Source organism: Tupaia chinensis, unplaced genomic scaffold (genome assembly GCF_000334495.1).
Source record: "Tupaia chinensis unplaced genomic scaffold, TupChi_1.0 Scaffold000140_1, whole genome shotgun sequence".
NCBI classification, from domain to species: Eukaryota; Metazoa; Chordata; class Mammalia; order Scandentia; family Tupaiidae; genus Tupaia; species Tupaia belangeri.
In genome coordinates this window covers 3591469-3613133 of record NW_006159610.1, presented here as the reverse complement: position 1 = coordinate 3613133, position 21665 = coordinate 3591469, and the positions used below count along the sequence as shown (strand labels likewise).

At 49.3% G+C, this 21665-nt stretch overlaps 1 protein-coding gene across 1 annotated transcript; it reads left to right on the top strand.

The window, feature by feature from the left end:
- Window positions 1–1445: 1445 nt before the first annotated feature.
- On the top strand, window positions 1446–21369 carry FAM180A (family with sequence similarity 180 member A). The gene is made up of 3 exons (XM_006145014.3): window positions 1446–1769; window positions 15535–15635; window positions 20050–21369. Exons 1-3 carry the CDS (start codon window positions 1694–1696, stop codon window positions 20392–20394), a joined length of 522 nt encoding a protein of 173 aa, XP_006145076.1. The 5' UTR covers window positions 1446–1693; the 3' UTR covers window positions 20395–21369.
- Window positions 21370–21665: the final 296 nt, after the last annotated feature.

The following is a 21665-nucleotide window of genomic DNA, read 5'->3' as shown; positions in this document are numbered from 1 at the left end:
ACCTGTGCTCCCCAGAGGTAGAGGGACCATAGAGGGATGGGGGGGGAGGGAGTGAGAAAGTACCCTCCCTCCCAGAGGGGATAGCCACATGACAATCCCTTCTTCTCCATTCTTCTATCAGGATTTTGGGCACACCTGACATACGTGTGTTCTCCAAGCCACTCGGTCCAGGATTTGAACCACATGGCCATATGAGATTCAGCCACCTTAGCCATCATGCCACCAGCTGGCCCTTTTTTACTTTAAGAAGTACTACTAGGTACATTTAATCAACTTCTTATTTCTTTCTTCCACAAGAGAGAAAACAGAGAGAGACATCACCATCAACAGGGTCCTCACACCACACTCCACTCTCAGCCTCACCCAGCCTGAATCGCAGGTGCCTGGTGTGAGGGGAGACCTCAGATACAAACCCAGGACTCGGCATTGCTGGTGTCCCGTTATTGCTGTGTTACCACAGCTGGCTCCTCAGAAAAGGAGCTCTGAAGTAGAGGAGACCCTCTAGGTGTCCTCTCCAGCAGACCGTTTACCCTAAGCACCCCACAGATTAGAACCCATAAAGTCAAGTAATCTCTAAATATTCTTCAGCCTGTGGCATCCCCTATCTGAAACTGAAAAGAAGGTGAGGAAGTGATATTAGACAAAGTCAAGGTGACTGCAGCGGTACTTTTTAACTTTTTAAGTTTCATTTGTTATTATCATTTAATTTGACGAGACAGAGAGAGAGAGAGAAAGGGAACGTGAGAAAGCAAGCTGCCAGGTCCAGGACTCGAACTGTAGTTAGCCATGTGGGAATCCAGCTTCTTTAACCACCAAGCCACCTGTGGTACTTTTTAACTGATCACGGAAAAGTTCCCGTTTTGCTTGGGAGAATCAAAGTGGTTCGGTCCCAGCCTGGGCACAGTTCCAAAAGGGGGACATCCTGGATGTCACTTGGGGGCAAGGGGTCCGTCCACCTCTGCATCCTGACTGATCATCTCTGGCTTCTGCATGTTCTCAAGTACAAAATACACAAAACTACCTCTCCATTTTTGTCCCCTCCTAACCTACAATTCCCACCTCCCAGAACTTGGAGAAGGTTCTAGGCATTGGGTCTAGGCACTAACATCCCCAGAGCTAGCCTCAGTGGAAGGCAACAGTGACACCCAACCCAAGTACTACAATAACTCCGCTGTCCTGAAGGCAACTCTGGGCTCTACCAGCCCCGTCTGCCAGGCAACCTCCCAGTTCTTCCTCCAGCCCTCGCGCTGGCTCTGGTGCAGTGTGTGTGGACGGGGAGAGCGGCCAACTCTTCACCGGGCTAACAAGTTCCGCGGGTCTGTTTGTTAAAGAAAAATTCCAGTGGGTGCATCCAACACATGGAACTCAAGTACAGAAATTATATTTATCCACCCCACTGCCAAGGAGATCACATGCCCCGTGAGTCACTCCAGATGTGCTCAAAAACAGAGCCTCTCTGTGGAAGGCCAGTCCCGCAATCCCAGAGAGAGTCGGATGGATTAGAGAGGTGCCGACTCCTGTCCCACCCAGGAGGCAGCCTTCTGCCCGCTCCCTTCCCAGGCATTTCTGCACGCCTCAAAGGGAAGGGTGGTGAGAACGCCACTGTCCCCCTGGCAGGACAGTGTGGGTATACCTGTAGCTACCAGGGTCCCATCAGGTTTGAGGGTAATTCTTCATCTTTGAGGAGGAAAAGATGTGTTGGAAGACGCTGCTGCTCCTGCTGTTGTATTACAATGCTCAGGCTACTGTGGCCCACGGGTGGAGCAGGGGTGAGTTGCCTTTTATCCATTTGTTTGTTTGATGCTCATTATTCTCCCTTAATTACATCAGAAACTTGGAGGGGAGTGAGAGAGGGGAGGGAATTGGACGCCCCATGCCCTCCTTTGATCTCATCTCTGCCAATTTCTCTGCGCTTTTTGACGTGTTCCTCCTACTTCAACAGTGATGGGAAAATGACACTGAAGAGAGTCAAAGCTGCTGAGGGAATTGGGGGGAGGCACCCAGAGGACAACCCAGCTGCCAGGAGAGCTCATTTCTCCTTTCTAGAATGTAGCCAGACTTCCTCTAGAACCCCACTGGCTGCTGCAGCTGGGGCCGTCTAGAGAGCAGGTGCCAGGCCTGCTGCTAGCACAATGGAACCATGAGTACTAGGATGCCAGAGGCCTGCTGCCCGGGGGACATGGGCAAGATGCGCTCACCTGGGCTGCCAGGAGGGCGGGCTCCAGGCTGCCCACTCTAGAAATGGACGCACCTGTACAGCCACGTAGCACTGGCCCAGAGGTGAGGAAGGAGTCACCCAGCAGCATCAGGTGTGCTCGCCCCATCAATCCACCACAGAAGGAAGGGGTCCCCAGAAGGCTCTGCTCTTCCTGTTGATATTCCTTCCCTCAGGAGGAGGTTGGTTGGAGCTGGGGTGGCATCTTTTCTCGATGGCCACAGGATTGCCTCTACCTGGCCACACCAGCAGCAGCTGGAGCCAATGAGAATTTGTCACCGTTAGGAAATGAGTGACCCGAAGTGCTGACACTTCCCGCCCATCTGAACTGAACTCTTTCCGCTACCTAAAGTCAGAGGAGTCTGCTCTCTCCCGGAAAGATCTGGAAGCAGCCTGGGGCTTCTTCAGGACAAGCCTGTGTTTCTAGAGACCTAGAATCAGATGAAGACCGGCGTGGTGGCATGGTGTGACCGTCCCACCTCTCAAGGACTACATGTGGGGGATGGAGGGAGAAGCCCATGTACAAAGGAGCAGGGTCTGAAATGCAGGTGGGATGGGGCACAAGTCACCGTCTTTCCGTTTTGGTTCCTTGTGTTTAAGCCTGTGACGAGGGGATGTGCCAGTCCTCTGAGCTGAGCTTGGAAAATGGTTGGTGCCCAGGGGCAAATGATGCGACACTCCCTTTTTTCTCAGGGCCCTGCACTCACACACAGCCCCTCCATGCCGTGATGCGCAGACTTTGGGAGCAGCACTTGGAAGCAGGGAGCAAAGAGATCTTAGGGCTGGGTTCTGCCACTTAGGCTTAAGCTGAGGGTGCTGCTCATTTTACCCATTAAAAGGGAATAATATCCACTCTTAATGCACAGGCTGTGAGCAAAACCAAAGGCCGTTTTGACTCACGATATGGCTTGTAAGCACCAGAGCCACCTCATGAACTACCCTGACAGTACCCAAAGATTTAAGTTCAGCCTCTGCCAGGCTGTGTGACCCCTGGCAAGTCTCTTAACCTCTCTGAACTTCATAGAACACAAACAGTTAACATTAACAATAGTAAAACTTATCCTTATGTGTTGAGTGTCACATTCAAAAATGTAAATGAAAGTGCTTGGTAAATGATGGAGCATTACTTAAATGTTAACTATTACTTACCAGTTCAAAAAACAAATGAAAATTTGTCATCAAAGGAAAGTTGAGGTTTTCTTTTGTTTGTCTATAGGACATGTGCGCACTCATCAGACACAGAGAAAGGGAAAGTGAGAAATCACTTCCCAAGAAGGATGGTCATGCTGCAATCCCATCTCCTCTATTCTCCTCTCCAGGTTTTGAGCATGCACACACACACACACACACACACACGCACGCACGCTCCTGACATTATTTTCAAGGCACCAGGTCCAGGTCTCGAACCATGATCAGCCATGGGAATTCAGCTCCTCAACCATCACGCCACCTGCTGGCCCCAAGGTTGAGACTTTCAACAGAAATTTTTTTTAGCAATATCCTGGGAGTAAGTGGCCTGGCTGACCCAGCCCCCACCCACTGGGGAAGGCCTGCCCCCAGGAAGTTCACGATCCGTACAAGAATCTAAAGCCAAGCCAACACAGCCAAGAGAGGCCATTAGAAGGCAGACGTGACATGCTAAATAGACAAGAGGTTCAGGTCAGCGTTCAGGGTCAACGACTGATATGGAGTCTCTCCAACTAGCATCAAAAGTCTTCCACATAGTTGATGGGTTTTCTTCATTTTTAACATTTTTCCAACTATAAAAGGAATACAGTTTTTGCCATCTTTTTTTTAAGACCGAATAGAAGTCACACCCAAATAAACAACAGCTTTTCCAAATGTACTGATCCATTCTTTACTCTTATCCTCATCCCAACTCCAGCCCCAGATAGAAGAATTTCCTTTGGAAGCGGCTTGAGACCAGCCTCTCCCTACAAGATCCTCTCTTCCAATCCCTCCCACGCCCATCCCACCTCCCCAGCCGCCCTGTTCTTACTTGTTGAAATAACCCGAAGAGAATACGCCCTGCCATCGGGACAGCCTTTTTCCTACCACACTCCCAGCCCCTCCCTGAGAAACGCTCTCTAGGATTCCGCCCTGAAGGTAGCTTTTCATGCCAAGATCATCCATTCCTGCCCGCCAGCTCCATTAGAACCAAATGACTCACCTGGGGTTAGCATGGCCAACCCAAAACAGCCAGGTCTACACACTCGTATGTACATATACATGCACACGTAGTTCAAATCCTAGCCAGAGCCGCAGAAGCACCACTAGACAGAGGATGACTTGCCACACTTAAAAAGTTTTAGGGCCAGCAGGTGGCATGGTGGCTAAAGCGCTGGCCTCCCACATGGCTAAATGTGGTTTGGTGCCAAACCTGGCAGCTTACTTTCTCACTTTCTCTTTTTCTGTCTCTCTCTGGTGAGCACACATGTCCTATGACAAATTAAAATAATATTTTAACTTAAAAATAATTTTAAAATTTATTTTAAAGTTAATATGAATGTCTACGTTTTTGTTAAATACATATAAATTGTTTCTTTTAAAAGTAGTTTAGGGCCAACTGATTGCATGGTGCTTAAGGTGGCTGGATCCCACATGGTCAACTACCTGGTTTGAGTCCAGACCTGGTGACTTGAACATACCCAAAATCCCAACAGGAGAAAAGAGAAGGAATTGCAGCATGGCCATCCCTCCTGGGGGGGATGCTTTCTCACTTTTCCTATGTCTCTGGCAAGCACAGAAACTCTCTGACAAAACCTAAAGAAAAATAAAAAGGTAGTTTAATAGAAAGGATGACCTTTCAGTTACTTGGTGGGATTTGTCATTTTCAGGTGTTTATTTCAGGGTTGTGTGTGTTCTCAGTCATGAAAGTTCCACAGGGGCAAGGTCTGGGGTCAGTGGCTGGCTCCCTACACTGGGTTACCGAGTGTGCTATGCATGGCCACTCTGTGTACTCCACAATGACTCCAGAGGCAGGTGCTGTTCTGACCACTTACAGGTCAGGAAACAGAGGTGAGGCAAGAGGTAGACGTCCTAAATCATCCCAGTGGAGGGAGAGGCAGATCCACCCACACCCAGGTCCATCTGACATCAGGGTCTCCCCATCCATTCAACCCCTCTCCATCCTCCAGACCATGCTTCTACCCCATAAGCTCCCCCTGCATGGAGGAGTTTTCTGGCCAAGATCAGCTCCTCTCGGAAGCACCCCAGAGGACCCCAACACACAGGGCCAGGACCCTGGCTTGCTCAGAACAGTGCCACGCTCTCAGGAGGATGGCCACTGAGCCAAAACACCAAAGAAATCAGTAGGACCTGGCCAAAGGTCTTTTACAAACGAGAGCTTTTCCTTTCCGCACCCACCATCCTCCTTCTCATAGAGTTGCTTCGGCTGGTCATTGGAAATACAGTTGTATTTTGGCTTGATAGCATCTGCAGTTTGAATCCCTTCCCACAAGCGCTCCAGTACAAATGCTATGCACAGTTAAGTGGAAACTGTGGTTAGCCTTAATACTGTTCTGCTCTACTGAATGCACAAAGACTTCAAAAAGTGTGTGGGAAAACGGAATTAGAGCAAGCATTTAAGTGCAAAAAATTTTGAAAATCATGCATCATTTTTCATAATACACATTTACCATGAAGTTTTTGAAGATCCCGTGTATTTAGAGATGATGAGGGATGAGGAAAATGTGTTAATTAACTCAGTATAAGTCCGAGAGGAGGTCAGGCAGCCGAAGAAGGCAGGCTACTCCAGCAGGCCACCTAGGGCCCTGCTCTGGCCCACAAGGAAAGAAAGCGTCGAAGGGCTAAGGTGTGGGGAGACAGCCAGCCGCCTGGATTCAGATGTTAGTAAATTACAGGGGGCTTCCTCTGGGCAGGAACAGGCCCTCCTCCAAGATAAGAGGAGGGTCTGATAGAGACGGAAGTCAACATTGATTTCCTGATAATTAGCTGGGACCTGGATCTGCAAACAGGGACTCATCCTGTTAGGAACGGGATTTTGTGAAGCACTCTAGGAAGTGCGGAGTTGGTGATGGGGGAGGTCATGTGTTCCTGTGGGATCCCTTACTTGTTCAACAAGTAACAACAGGCACGATGCTAGACACGGAGACTACAGCAGTGAACCAAACGGTAAAAATCCCAGACCTTCACGGGGCTGGCCTACTGAGGGGAGGCAGGATTTGAACACACGTGTAAATGAAAATACGTGATTTGCTAGACAGCAGCAGAGAGGTTAGAGCTTACCGAGGATTATAAGTTTAAATACAGGAGTTACAGAGGTCCTCATTGAGAAGGCGCCTACCATATCTGAAAGATAAGGGAGCGAGCCATGCAATCTCTGGAGGAGACGTACTCTGGGCAGAAGGAACAGACATGCCAAGGCCCTGTGGCAAAAGCCTGCCTCACTTGCTCAGAGACAGTGAGGAGGCTCATGGCTGGGTGGCCAGGGGAGGAAAAATGAGTTGAGAGAGGCAGTAAGAAGTGAAGTCAAGCCAGCCTGATGGATACGTTAGCTGGATCCCACATGGCTGACTGCACACGAGTCCTGGACCTGGCAGCTGGAAAACGTGCCGAGCATTGTGCATGCATGCCCAAGATTCAGAGAGATTGGAGGAGAAGGGATTGTAGTGTGGCCATCCCCCTGGGACGTGATCTCTCATTTTCCCTCTCTTTCTGTGTGTCTCTGTCTCTATTTCTCTCTCTCTCTCTCTCTCTCTCGCAAGTACAAGCACCTTATAGCAAATTTAAAAACAGAAGAACTTAAAAAAAAAAAAACACACACACACACAGAAGACATCAGGTCATGCAGAACCTGGTGGCCACGAGAAGACCTTTGCCTTGTCCTATGGGGGAAGCAGGCTGGTTTCTAGACAGGAGAGTGACATCACTGGACCTGAGTGTTCACAGAGCAGCTTCCTCTGCTGTGTTAAGAACAAAATGAGGGCAGTGGCCACGCATGGAAGCAGAGACACTTAGCAAAAGATGCTCAAGGCTGGGACCGGGAGCTCACAGGGGTTTGGTAAGCAGCAGCCAGGTTCAGATCAGCTCTGAAGGGGCAGTCAGTGAGGTTTGCTAACTAGCTGGACATGGGGTGTGAAAGATAAAGAAACACCAAGGATGATGCAGGAGAGAGGTGGAAAAGCCTGGCGATGACGCCGGAGACAGGCGCGCGTACACACGTGCCTATGTTGGGGTTTGGAGACGGGTAAGGGGAAACAGCTATTACAAATCCAAGAGGAAATTCCAGCAGCAACTGGATCAAGTCTGGCCTGGAAACATAGTTAAAAGTCAGGACGGAATAGTGTGTGCTAGAAGAGAGAGAGGAGCCCACGGCTGAGGCCAGAGCGTGGAGTATGAATAGGTAAGTGAGGAAAAGCAGTCAGTGAAGAGGGCTTTTTCTCTTTTTATCATTAAGACGGAAGAAGTAACAGTATGTGTGCATGCTGCTGTGGAAGACCCAGTAGAGAGGGGAAAACGAATGAGGTAGGAAAGGAAAGGTTGAACTGCTGAGCAGTAGCTTTATGGGGTTGGCAGGAGGCTTCTGCACATGTGGCAGAGTTGGCTCTTCAATACAGTAACAGGAGAGAAGTCGGTGTGTACCAGATAGCCAGGGAAGGAGAGAACAGACAGTATGAAATGGTCCGCTGAGAAAGCGGGAGAGTGAGAGCAGTTAGGATCTGAGTGAGACTGTCAGGCCGTGTGAGGTTAGTGGCCATGAATTTCAAGTGAGACCACTTAGCACTGGCATTTGCCTCCAGCCACACACAGATAGATGCTCAGGTGCAGGGCAGGTGGGTCGGACTGTGCAAGTGATTGCAAAGGATGAAAAGAGCAAGAGTCATTCTAAGGTGGTAGGAACTTAACCTTGAATATCACATTATTATAAATCAAAGAAGTTTGTTTATAGCTAGTTTTAACATTAATCTATTTATTTGTTTGTTGTGATTTTCAAGCCAGCAGTCCAGGATTCAAACCACCATTAGCCATGTGGGATTCCAGCACCATTACCACTATGCCACCTGCTGGCCCCTCAGAGAGGTTTTTATCAAATATGTGATTCATTAAAGAATATGTTTTATAGCAAATAAATTTGATCATTTATAATTAAATATGTTATGGGTGGAGTGGGCTGGGTGTGGAGCATTAAGTGGAGAAGAAACGAAAACAAATAGACTCTTGTGCTGACTCTGTGGCATGGTGGTTAAGACAGCCAGACCCCATATGGCTGATTGTGCAGTTCAGGTCCCAGACTCAGTGGTTTGAGAAACACACAGGATACACGTGCATGCCTGAAACCTCAAAAGGAGGGAGAAAGAGAAGGGATTGCAGCATGGCTATGAGGGGTGCTTTCTCTTCTCCTCTGTTTCTCTGTCTCTCCCTGTCAAGCACACACGCCATGAGGGGTGCTTTCTCTTCTCCTCTTTCTCTGTCTCTCCCTGTCAAGCACACACGCCCCTAGCAAAAAAAAAAAATAAATGCGCGTGCACGAGAGAGAGACAGAGAAAGGGAAACCAGCGGGTGGCATGGTGAGTCCTAGACCCAGTGGCTTGAAACTCATGTTGAGCATGTGTATGCCCAAAATCTTGAGAGGAGAATGGAGGAGAAGGGATTGCGGCATGATCACCCCCACGGGAGGTGATTTCTTACTTTCTGAGTCTCTCCCATGAGCACAAGCACCCTGTGGGGGAAAAAAAAAGACCTAGCAAAAAAAAAAAAGAAGAAAATGGACCCAATTATTCACTTATTCTTCCAGTAGTTATTCAGAACTGAAGAAGGGCCAGTCATTGGGCAGGCATGCATACAAAAGATAGCATTGTTCATCTTATCGGTGGCAATTAGATTTTGGAGCCTGGGAGTTGGGTTGTAATCCCAGTTCTACCTGAAACAAGACGGGTGGGCCAGGGCAAGTTCCTGCAGCTCCACGTTTCGTCCTCTGTAAGGTGGAAAGTTACAGTGCCCTCCCAAGGTTCCTATGGAAAGCACGAAGCACCATTACAGGAACCGACTGGGCACTCGTGACTAGAATACCCGAGTTTCACATGTTAACAGCCTTAGTCTGAGTGCTGAAGGAGTCTCTCCACAGAGGACACGGGCAGAACATGCTCCGGCACACGAAGTATGACTCTCAGGAGCCAATTCCTGGACTTAGTCCAGTTGGCATGACCTTTAGCAAATGAATGAATCACTTGTTCTCTGCTGGTAGATCTAATGTAGCTTAGTCAGTCAATATCCCCAAAGGCTTGTTTGTCCAAGGAGTTTGGGAGGAAGGAACAGCTCTCGGCCCCCCTACCCCAAGGCCAGCCTGTGCAGACACCCGGACAGACGCACAGGCACAGTGAGCAGCCCTCAGGAGCACACCCACACCCTGAAGGAACACCTGGAAAGTGGGCTGCATGAGGAGCACTAAGTGGAGAAGAAAGGAAACATGTGGACCCCTTTTACATCAAGCACCAGGTACACAGTCAGAGATCCTGACAACAGTGTCCCCGTAGCCTTTTAGCTGAGGCTCAGGGGGCCAACTCCAGTCTCCTCACCCTGCTCCCCACCTCTGTCTGCTCTCTGAGAAAACACAGTTGCTAATGGCCTTCCAATGAGGCCTCCCTCCTGGCAGGCTTGCCAAGATTGTGCTCCCAATGCAGCTTCCTAATTGCTCATGGTGAGTAAAGGGCTGAACTTGAAAATGACCTCCATAAATGAGGGGATAAAACAGACGGGAAAAAGAAAAACCAGCAAAACCTCAGGAGTCTCCAGGGATGTTGTTCTGTTTGTTTTTTTCTTTCCTTTTCTTTTTTAATTTGGTACCTATTTTATTATTCTTTTAAGAGAGATTTTATATATTTATAGGATCTTGGACTTGCCTGACTGAGACAGAAAGCAAAAAAAAATCCCCCACACACACCCACCCAGGCGAACCAGGGGAATGGCCATGCTAAAATCCCTTCTCCTCCATTCTCCTCTCGGGATCTTGAGCATGAACACAAATGTGCCTAGTGTGAGTTTTAAGCTACCGGTTCAGGACTCAAACTGCGGTTGACTATATGGGGAGTCCAGCGACCTAGCCATTACACCATCTGCTGGTCCCCTAAGTTTTTACATTAGCAAGCATTCCAGGATAGTGAGACTGCACTCAGACCTCACGTTGTGCAGACACAGAGGACGAGCAGTGGAGGCATAAAACCTGTCCCCTTTCTCCAGGGAGCTGGAGATCCCAGTGAACTTTCCAGGGTGGTGTACAGCAAGATGCCACGAGTGTAGAATGGATGCAGGAAGTCTCAGGACATGGAGAAGGAAAACAAGAGTGTGCTGGACTTCCTAGGGGAGCAGGGCTATTTTTCTAAGGATGTAGAAACAAGTCTAGTTTTGGGACCAGCAGTTGGTGTAATGGCTATGTCACTGGATTCCCATGTACTCGACCACAGTTCAAGTCCCGGACCAAGTGGTTTCAACTCACACCAGGTGCATGTGCGTGCATGCACAAGGTCCCAAGAGGAGACTGAAGGAGAAGGGATTTTGATGTGGCCATCCCCCCTGGGGGGCGATTTCTCGCTTTCTGTCTCTGTCTCTATCTTTCTGGCGAGCACACGTGCCCTATAGCAAAAAAAAAAACTCTCAAAAAATGTTTAAAAAGAAAGAAACCAGTCTAGTGTGAAGCTCTGCACAGATACATCTTGGAGTTGGTGAGCCCTTGTTTGGGTCATGGCATTTCAGCATTCACCACCACGAGTAAGAACATCTTGGAGTGACCATACATTTACCAGTTTACCTCTATGGTTTGTGTTTGTTTGCTTGTTTTCAGACTGTTTCCCACGCATTTACTAGAGAAAGGGAAAGTAAGAGGTTACTCCCTGGGGGAGATGGTCAGGCTGCAACCCCTTCTGCTCCACTCTCCTCTCAGGATCTTGGGTATGCATGTATGTGTGCCCTGTATGATTTTCAAGCTGCCAGGTCTGAGACTCAAATCACATGGTCAGTCATGTGGGATTCCAACATTTCAACCACCATGCCACCTGCTGGCCCTATCTCCATGTTTTGACATGGACTACGTAGAGGGGTTTCTCACCTGCCACCTCCAGCATCCCCAATGTATCCTTTCTAGCCTTGCCTCATACAGGGTGTCAGACCTAGGCAGCAGCTGAGCTGTTTGCTTTTGTTTTCTTTTGGGAGAGGTTTTTTTGGCTATAGGGTGCGTGCACTTGCCAGACAGACGGAGAGAGACAGAGAGACAGAAAGCGAGAAATCAGCCCCCAGGGAGGATGATCACGCCGCAATCCCTTCTCCTCCATTCTCCTCTCGGGATCTTGAGCACGCACGCACATGCACCCAGCATGAGTTTAAGCCACCGGGTCTGGGATTCGAACCGTGGGCAACTACATGGGAGTCCAGCAACATAGCTATTATGCTAACTGCTGGTCCCTAGCTGAGCTGTTTGAGAAGTCTACACTCAAGTATGCCACATTCCACCAGCCTAAAGGGGCAAGACAGCCCCTACCACTGCCTGATGCACAGGGTCAAAACCACCTCAAAAATGTGCTGGGAAGGGACCAGCAGTTAATGTAATGGCTATGCCGCTGGACTCCCATGTAGTCAACCGTGGTTCGCGTACCGGACCCGGTGGCTTGAAACTCATTCCGAGCGCATGTGCGTGCATACCCAAGATCCCAAGAGGAGAATGGAGAAGGGATTGTGGTGTGGCCATCCCCCCTGGGGGGTGATTTTTCACTTTGTCTCTGACAAGTGCACGCACCCTATAGCAAAAACCTCTCAAAAAAAAAAAAAAAGTGCTGGGCAGTACTGCCAGGGTGGTGGGGTGATGCGGGGGAGGGAGGAACCCATGCAGGACATTCCTGACGCCACACCCACTATCTAAAGCAACAGCCATTCCCCTCGTTTAGGGGCTAAAGCTATTTCTAAGAATCTCCTCCAATGTATGTTGTTATTAGTGTGAGGACAAGGGCGCTTAGAAACAATGAAGGTTACATTATCAAGCTCAGCTTTGAATCAGGAAATATTTTCTTCTAGACTCTTTGAAAATTCGGGGTCCAACTGGGGCAGGCAAGTTAAAAGCACTGTTGTTCAAAGGGAAATAATTGCGTTAAGAAAGTCAGGGTCTAAGTGAATCCCTTTCTGGAGTTGGCCACAGGAAGTCTGTGATTGCAAGGTGTGGAAAGAGCTCCACGCTCAGGACAGTCCCTCCCTATTCCCTCCATCTGGTGAATATTTCTAAAGGGAGAAATACCTTTAATTTTACAATTAGAAAGAAATTCTGGGAACGGAATGAAAGAAGTCAAGCCACTCTCAGAACCTGTCCTGAGAAGAGGACTTCATGGAGAGGAGAAAAGAGGACACAGAAAGATCCCGTTTCCATCTAGGTCCACATGCACCTTGCACTGAGGGAAAAGCAGAGACAAAGTTCCTATCTTCTCTGTGCCTCTGCCAGTGACCTCCAGGAATACGATACACGTGGCTTTTTCAGATGGCCCTGTGAGATGGGGGTAGGCTTTGAATTGTCTTCTGGTAGAAGGGCTTGACTATAGATCTGGAAAACCCATTGTAACTACCTGGGAATTGCAAGAAGTCCTGATGCCTACATTCCTCCCCCAGAGACTTCCATAAACTGGCCTTAGATGTGGTCTCAGGCAAATGTGGGTTTTGGGTTTTGTTTTTAGAGATATTTTTGCTATAGGGCACAGGAGCTCACTGGAGAGAGAGAAAGAGAAAGAGGGAAATCATCCTCCCCCAAGGTGACCATGCTGCAATCCTTTCTCCATTCTTCTCCTGGGATTTTGGGCACATATGTGCATGTGCCTGGCATGTCAGGTCCAGGACTTGAACTGCAGTTGGCCAGGTGGGAATTCAGCCATGTAACCATTAAGCAATCTACTGGTTCCAGGCATCTGGGTTTTTAAAAGCACCCAGGTGAGGGCCTGTAAACCGTGTGGAAGTTAAGGTGACTGTATCCCACATGGCAACTCTGCAGTTCGAGACTTGGACATAGGGGCTTGAAAACCACAATGACCATGTGTGCATACCTGCCCAAAATCCCAAGAGGAGGGTGGAAGAAAAGTGATTTCAGTGTGGCCATCCCCTGTGGGGGCTGATTTTTTACTTCCCCCCTTTCTGTCTCTCTCTGGTAAGTGTACATGCCCTAAGGAGGGTGGGAGGTAGACCCTAAAGAAAAAAAATCTTCCAGGTGATTCTAATGAATAGTAAAGCTTGAGAACCACTGGGCAATCCTAGCAGAGTTCTCCGCATCCTTTGAATGCCCAGCTTCTGCTTAGAAATTATCCAAACTAGTCAGATTAGAAGACTTTTGGTAGACAGGAGAAAGAGAAGAAGAGTTTGCCTGGGGACATTAGAAATAACTGATAGCTTACATGGAGGCATTGTAAGCGATTCATCCGGATTCATGGCATGTACCTCGCACACGATGCCGCCAGTGACTCCCACACCACCTCAGATCAAGCTCCCTCCCATTAGCCTCGGCTGCTATCAGAAGCACCCAGGAAGCTTTAGAAATTCTTATTGTCCCCGTTGCGCCTAGTTCAATTAAAATCAGATCTCTGGAGCTGAGACCTGGGAGTATTTTTCAAGGCCTTGAAAAATCTAGGATTCTTTGGTTCTTTTCTGGCAAAGCACCAATTCTGCCAACATGCCGGGCTAGGAAATACTGCTCTGGAGCTCATAGGTTTCTTCTTCAAAACTAGTCAGGGAGGCTGAACTGGTCCCTCTGCAGGGAGAGGCCTCCTTCAGAGCAGGGGTTTGGTCAGCCAATAGCTATGCCTGATGCCCGCCAGGCTCTGCCAGGGCCACAGAAACATAAAAGCATATTTATCCCAGCCTTGAGGGACTTGTGGCGCTTGCGAGCTCAGGAACGAATGACTGAGAGAGCGATGTTCCAGTACATGCAACCCCGTTTCTCTGGGAAGTAGGAGGTTCACGTTGAAGACAGTTTGTATCCCATCTAATGGAAATCCTTCTGGAATGCTTGATGTCCTTCCCTGTCCTCGTTAACACAGTACCCTGAACATTTGACCTTTCCTCCATGGCTCCAGGGCACCACTATTGACTATCAGAGCTGTCACATACGGCTCTAGGCATTGTGCTCTGTTCTCAGGGGGTGTCAGTCACCTCCTCATCTCAGGATTTTATAATTATTTCCCCAACTTTCGGGTGGAACCCAATCAAGGGTCTGGGGGAAGCCGCACCTGGCAGCAGGCTTGCCCAGCACTTCTGCACGGTGCCTGCTCCACTGAGGCACTGCAGACGTGGCCAGGGCCGTTGGCTCCCAGCTGATTCAGGTGCAGGAGAAGGGCTCTTTACACTGATCACTCCTACCTACTATATCCTGTCTTCTCCTTCACCTGTCCTCCGTCAGGCCTAGGTCTTGCCACCAGGTATCTTCCAACAGCTCATCCCTCCCTCTAGCCACCACTTGTAAAACCCACCACCTGAGCAACGTTGTTGAGGCTGACTTTAGACTAACTACCACTCCGTGTCAGTGCCCCTTAGGGGAAGCCCTGAGCTTAGCCACACGCTGCCCAGAAGCCAGGTGTCGGGGTCTCTGGGAGCTCTCTTCCTTAGCTTGTCACCTGTGTGCAGATTCTCGGCAGCCATACTTGGGATAGCTGGAGGAGCCAGAAGTTTGATACTCTGATTAAAAGGGTTATGAAGAAACATAATCCAGCACTTTATGCTGATCAAGTGCCGAGACAAGGGGTGCTGGTAGGAAATGGTATTTTCTAAAGGACTGATGTTGAATTTGGGGCTTTATGTTTGTTCATTCACTTCTGTTTTGCATCATTTTGCTTTAATTCAATATAAGTTTCTTAGGGCAAACATAGCCCCAGGCATATATATTTTTCAAAACTTTCTAGATGGTTCTAATAAGTAACCAGGTTTGGAGCCACTGTTCTGACTTACCAGGGGAGTTGCTCCCTCCTCTGGCTCTATATGTCCACCTCAGTTCAAGCCTGTTACTTCCCCCCCACCCCCCGAGAGATTTTTTTTTATAAGTGCCAGAGAGAACGAAAGTGAGAAATCACCCCCAGGAGCAATGGCCACACTGCACTACCTTCCCCTCCGTTCTCCTCTCAGAATTCTGGTCACGCACGCACTTGCACCTGGCATGAGTGTCAAGCTGCGGGGTACAGGAATTGAACCTCAGTCAGCCACATGAGAGTCCAGTGCTTTAACCACAAACACCACCTGCTAGCCGGGTCACTTTCAAGGCATGCTGGCTACTTCCCTCAAGGCTGATTAAAAGGAGAGGCCAGGGAGCACGCAGAGTCTGGAGCTCACTCTCTTGTTTGTTTCAGCTGTGCTCTTCCCGGCTGCCCATCGGCCAAAGCGGTCCTCATCGATGCCATTGAATCCCGTGCTGCAGACCTCCCTGGAGGAGGTGGAACTGCTCTACGAGGTAGGCAGAGGGAAGGTCACCAAGGCAAGCTACCCCGCAAGGCACTGCACCTTCCTTTTTTTGGAGAAGTGAGTCCCTGAAAAGGACTGACATCTCCTGCCATAAAGAAGAGCCTAGACTGATTTTCAGAAGTCATGGAACCCTGCCCATCCCAAAGCAAGCTTCTCCTCAAACCTCTCCTTTCTCATGCACTGTAACAAGGCATGAGGGGCTCAGTCCAGGCAAAATTAGCGATCAGGTTTGGCCTGTAGGTGCCAGTCCCAGCACCCAGGCACCAGAGTGGGCCAATATTTCCCAACAAAGGCTTTCAGACAGGACTAGTAGCACTGGGCAATGCTAAGCCCTCCAGTGTCAGGGTGCAGCCAAGTCTCCTTCCCTGCTGTGACAGCAATTCTTTCTGGCTACCCACAGTACCCAGAGGTCCAGGGCCTCCCCACAGGCTCTCTTCCTCTGCCCCTCACCCCTTGGTAGCACTGAGCCCCTACTCCTCCTGATCCAACCCTTGGGGTAAATTTCCCACAGCTGCTCCATTCAGTCCAGCTCAGCAGCGGGACCTCAGACCCGAGGGCTGAGCTTTAGTCCTGGCTCAGTCACCCATCAGCATGTGACTCTGCATAAGCCACCATTTCTCCCTGGTCCTCAGTCTCTTCAATGGCTGAATGTGAAATCAACGATGCTCTCTGAGGTTCCCCTCCACTCTCACATCCTGACTCCATGCACAGGGCCGTCTAGTTAGGAAAGAGCCGGCCTGTGGTAGCCTCACTCCTGAACCAGGGAGATTTTGCATCCCACCTTGGGGAATACGCCAGAAAATGCACAGCCCTTGCCAAGTCCTGAATGTGGGAGTCATTCAAACAGATCCATGTTTTAGGAAGATAGCAGACAGTGCCTCAGAGGCTGGATTAGAGCGAGGGGAAGATGGATTCAGAAGAGCTAGGATCGGGAGTCACTCCATCCGGGTATTTATGAGGATCCTACTGCGAGCCCGGCACAGCACAGGGAGGCACATGACGGTCCCAGCCCTGCTCTTAGCCAGCAGGTGACAGTCAAGGACAAACCTCTGTATCCCATTTAACTCCTACTATGGTTCTCTGCATCCTTCAAACTCCCAGCTTCTGCTTAGAAATTATTCAAAATACGCAATGTATGCTTTACTAGATCTTTGGTGAGCGGGAGGGGAAAGGGGAGAAGAGATTGATCGGGGACACTAGAAACAATAACCAGCCACCTAAATAATGGTACCATATTAGAGTCAACCACGTTTGCCTTATTTATGTCTCTCAAAAATCTGCGTGAAGCAGATGTCGCAACTGTTCTACAGAGAAGAGTGAGGCTCAGAGAAGTGATTTTTTTGTTTGTTTTGAGAGGTTTTCGCTATAGGGCGCGTGTGCTCGCTAGACACAGAGACAGAGACAGAAAGCGAGAAATCACACCCCAGGGGGGATGGTCACGCCGCAATCCCTTCTCCTCCATGCTCCTCTCAGGATCTTGCACACGCACACACACGTGCCTGGCTTGAGTTTTAAGCCACCAGGTCCAGGATGCGAACCGCGGTCGACTACATGGGAGTCCAGTGACATAGCCATTACGCTAACTGCTGGTCCCCAGAGAATTTACGTAACTCACACAAGTTACCCAGTAAGTGGGAATGTCAGCCGTGGAACTCTGTGCTCTGGGATCCCGAGCTCCTCCATGGCTGCCTTCCTAAGTGAGTGTGTACAATGAGTATAACGGGTCCTCAGCCATGTGCCGATTCGAGTCTTCACACTGCCTGTGTTTCTCACCAGTTCCTGCTGGCCGAATTGGAGATCAGCCCTGACCTGCAGATCTCCATCAAGGACGAAGCCAGAAGTTTGATACTCTGATTAAAAGGGTTATGAAGAAACATAATCCAGCACTTTATGCTGATCAAGTGCCGAGACAAGGGGTGCTGGTAGGAAATGGTATTTTCTAAAGGACTGATGTTGAATTTGGGGCTTTATGTTTGTTCATTCACTTCTGTTTTGCATCATTTTGCTTTAATTCAATATAAGTTTCTTAGGGCAAACATAGCCCCAGGCATATATATTTTTCAAAACTTTCTAGATGGTTCTAATAAGTAACCAGGTTTGGAGCCACTGTTCTGACTTACCAGGGGAGTTGCTCCCTCCTCTGGCTCTATATGTCCACCTCAGTTCAAGCCTGTTACTTCCCCCCCACCCCCCGAGAGATTTTTTTTTATAAGTGCCAGAGAGAACGAAAGTGAGAAATCACCCCCAGGAGCAATGGCCACACTGCACTACCTTCCCCTCCGTTCTCCTCTCAGAATTCTGGTCACGCACGCACTTGCACCTGGCATGAGTGTCAAGCTGCGGGGTACAGGAATTGAACCTCAGTCAGCCACATGAGAGTCCAGTGCTTTAACCACAAACACCACCTGCTAGCCGGGTCACTTTCAAGGCATGCTGGCTACTTCCCTCAAGGCTGATTAAAAGGAGAGGCCAGGGAGCACGCAGAGTCTGGAGCTCACTCTCTTGTTTGTTTCAGCTGTGCTCTTCCCGGCTGCCCATCGGCCAAAGCGGTCCTCATCGATGCCATTGAATCCCGTGCTGCAGACCTCCCTGGAGGAGGTGGAACTGCTCTACGAGGTAGGCAGAGGGAAGGTCACCAAGGCAAGCTACCCCGCAAGGCACTGCACCTTCCTTTTTTTGGAGAAGTGAGTCCCTGAAAAGGACTGACATCTCCTGCCATAAAGAAGAGCCTAGACTGATTTTCAGAAGTCATGGAACCCTGCCCATCCCAAAGCAAGCTTCTCCTCAAACCTCTCCTTTCTCATGCACTGTAACAAGGCATGAGGGGCTCAGTCCAGGCAAAATTAGCGATCAGGTTTGGCCTGTAGGTGCCAGTCCCAGCACCCAGGCACCAGAGTGGGCCAATATTTCCCAACAAAGGCTTTCAGACAGGACTAGTAGCACTGGGCAATGCTAAGCCCTCCAGTGTCAGGGTGCAGCCAAGTCTCCTTCCCTGCTGTGACAGCAATTCTTTCTGGCTACCCACAGTACCCAGAGGTCCAGGGCCTCCCCACAGGCTCTCTTCCTCTGCCCCTCACCCCTTGGTAGCACTGAGCCCCTACTCCTCCTGATCCAACCCTTGGGGTAAATTTCCCACAGCTGCTCCATTCAGTCCAGCTCAGCAGCGGGACCTCAGACCCGAGGGCTGAGCTTTAGTCCTGGCTCAGTCACCCATCAGCATGTGACTCTGCATAAGCCACCATTTCTCCCTGGTCCTCAGTCTCTTCAATGGCTGAATGTGAAATCAACGATGCTCTCTGAGGTTCCCCTCCACTCTCACATCCTGACTCCATGCACAGGGCCGTCTAGTTAGGAAAGAGCCGGCCTGTGGTAGCCTCACTCCTGAACCAGGGAGATTTTGCATCCCACCTTGGGGAATACGCCAGAAAATGCACAGCCCTTGCCAAGTCCTGAATGTGGGAGTCATTCAAACAGATCCATGTTTTAGGAAGATAGCAGACAGTGCCTCAGAGGCTGGATTAGAGCGAGGGGAAGATGGATTCAGAAGAGCTAGGATCGGGAGTCACTCCATCCGGGTATTTATGAGGATCCTACTGCGAGCCCGGCACAGCACAGGGAGGCACATGACGGTCCCAGCCCTGCTCTTAGCCAGCAGGTGACAGTCAAGGACAAACCTCTGTATCCCATTTAACTCCTACTATGGTTCTCTGCATCCTTCAAACTCCCAGCTTCTGCTTAGAAATTATTCAAAATACGCAATGTATGCTTTACTAGATCTTTGGTGAGCGGGAGGGGAAAGGGGAGAAGAGATTGATCGGGGACACTAGAAACAATAACCAGCCACCTAAATAATGGTACCATATTAGAGTCAACCACGTTTGCCTTATTTATGTCTCTCAAAAATCTGCGTGAAGCAGATGTCGCAACTGTTCTACAGAGAAGAGTGAGGCTCAGAGAAGTGATTTTTTTGTTTGTTTTGAGAGGTTTTCGCTATAGGGCGCGTGTGCTCGCTAGACACAGAGACAGAGACAGAAAGCGAGAAATCACACCCCAGGGGGGATGGTCACGCCGCAATCCCTTCTCCTCCATGCTCCTCTCAGGATCTTGCACACGCACACACACGTGCCTGGCTTGAGTTTTAAGCCACCAGGTCCAGGATGCGAACCGCGGTCGACTACATGGGAGTCCAGTGACATAGCCATTACGCTAACTGCTGGTCCCCAGAGAATTTACGTAACTCACACAAGTTACCCAGTAAGTGGGAATGTCAGCCGTGGAACTCTGTGCTCTGGGATCCCGAGCTCCTCCATGGCTGCCTTCCTAAGTGAGTGTGTACAATGAGTATAACGGGTCCTCAGCCATGTGCCGATTCGAGTCTTCACACTGCCTGTGTTTCTCACCAGTTCCTGCTGGCCGAATTGGAGATCAGCCCTGACCTGCAGATCTCCATCAAGGACGAGGAACTCGCCTCCCTGCGGAAGGCCTCAGACTTCCACACCGTCTGCAATGACGTGATCCCCAAGCGCATCCCAGACATTCGTCGCCTGAGTGCCAGCCTCTCCAGCCGCCCAGGAATCCTCACCAAGGAAGACTTTGAAAGGACAGTGCTGACCATGGCCTACACGGCCTACCGCACAGCCTTGTCCCACGGGTATCAGAAGGACATCTGGGCCCAGTCCCTCAGGAGCCTCTTCCAGGCCCTGCAACACGACCTAATCCAGTCCTCAGGTCCTGGAGTGTCTCCCTGAGAGACTGGCCCATGCCAGGACCTTGGAGCAGGGACCAGCACACACAGTAATCCAAAATGCCTTCATGCTCCATCCATTTATAGGGACCAGGAACAAAAGACAGCCACCAGCACAGGGCAACAGAGGACCCTTGGGAGCCCCAGTGTTCTTTGGCCCCTTGCAGCTTCCTGACATTCTGATTCATGACATAAGGTTATCTGGGCCGGGAGACAGGTTGGAGTGATAACTCAAAGTGCCCCCAGAGGCAGATTAGTTTGCCTGGTGACATACAGAAGTCTGAGACATGTTTCAACACAGAGTGATTGTGCCCACAGCCAAGAGTGAGGACAGAGCTAGAGAAGACGTCAGAGAAATTTGGGAATAGTAGGATGACGGGGCAGAGATTCCACACATCCTAAAAGACCTAGGTGCTAGGATGAATAACTTCTTTCCAAAGGGTCTACAGTAGGATATAAAGAAACTAGAGCAAAACTCAAATACATACATCATGAACCAGGGGTCTACTTCTTGCCTTTTCCAAAAAACAACAAGAACCAGTTTGTACCTTCTCTGCAAAATCCCAGGTTTTGCTAATTTTGTGGCTATAAGCTTTTCTGCTGCCCTCCTCACTGTCAGGATGCATTTGTCTTTGTTGCCAACATAGCTTGCCTTCAAGATTTGTTTTCTTAGCTGTTATCACCTAAAAAGTAAGGTAGCAAGGCTACTTACAATTCTTTGTGAAGTAAGAGTTCATAGATGAAGGCCTCTGTTGGGAGAAGTGTCTGGGTTCCCATGAGGATTCCTCACCAGCTCAGAGACCTCTCTGGCTTCTCCTAGGTTTACAGCTGGGTTCTAGAGGCTAAAACTACAAGTAGTATCACTTTGGATGAGTGAGCATTCCAGGGCTAAATTTGATTCTGAAAGGTGCATCTAACAATGGTCATTAGATGATGACAAGGGATGACGATGAGGTCTGGACTTCAAAAAATATATATATTTTTTCAAGAAAATGAGCTTCTCCTACCATCAGCTGCACAGTCTTTTTCGAAAACTACTAGGAGATAGGAAGAACGTTCACAGGAGAAACACAGCTTTGTAGCCTGATATTCTCAGACTCCAGACATTAATGGCTAAGCCTCTCTTTCTCCTTCCCGGATTATACCGTTCTTCTATGTCCTTCAAAAGCAATTCTTAGATTTTTTTTTTTTGGGGGGGGGGTTCAACCTTCTCTAACATGTTCTCTGTTTCTATTAGTCAACGTCTCTGCTGCTCCAGATTTGATGATCTTTATC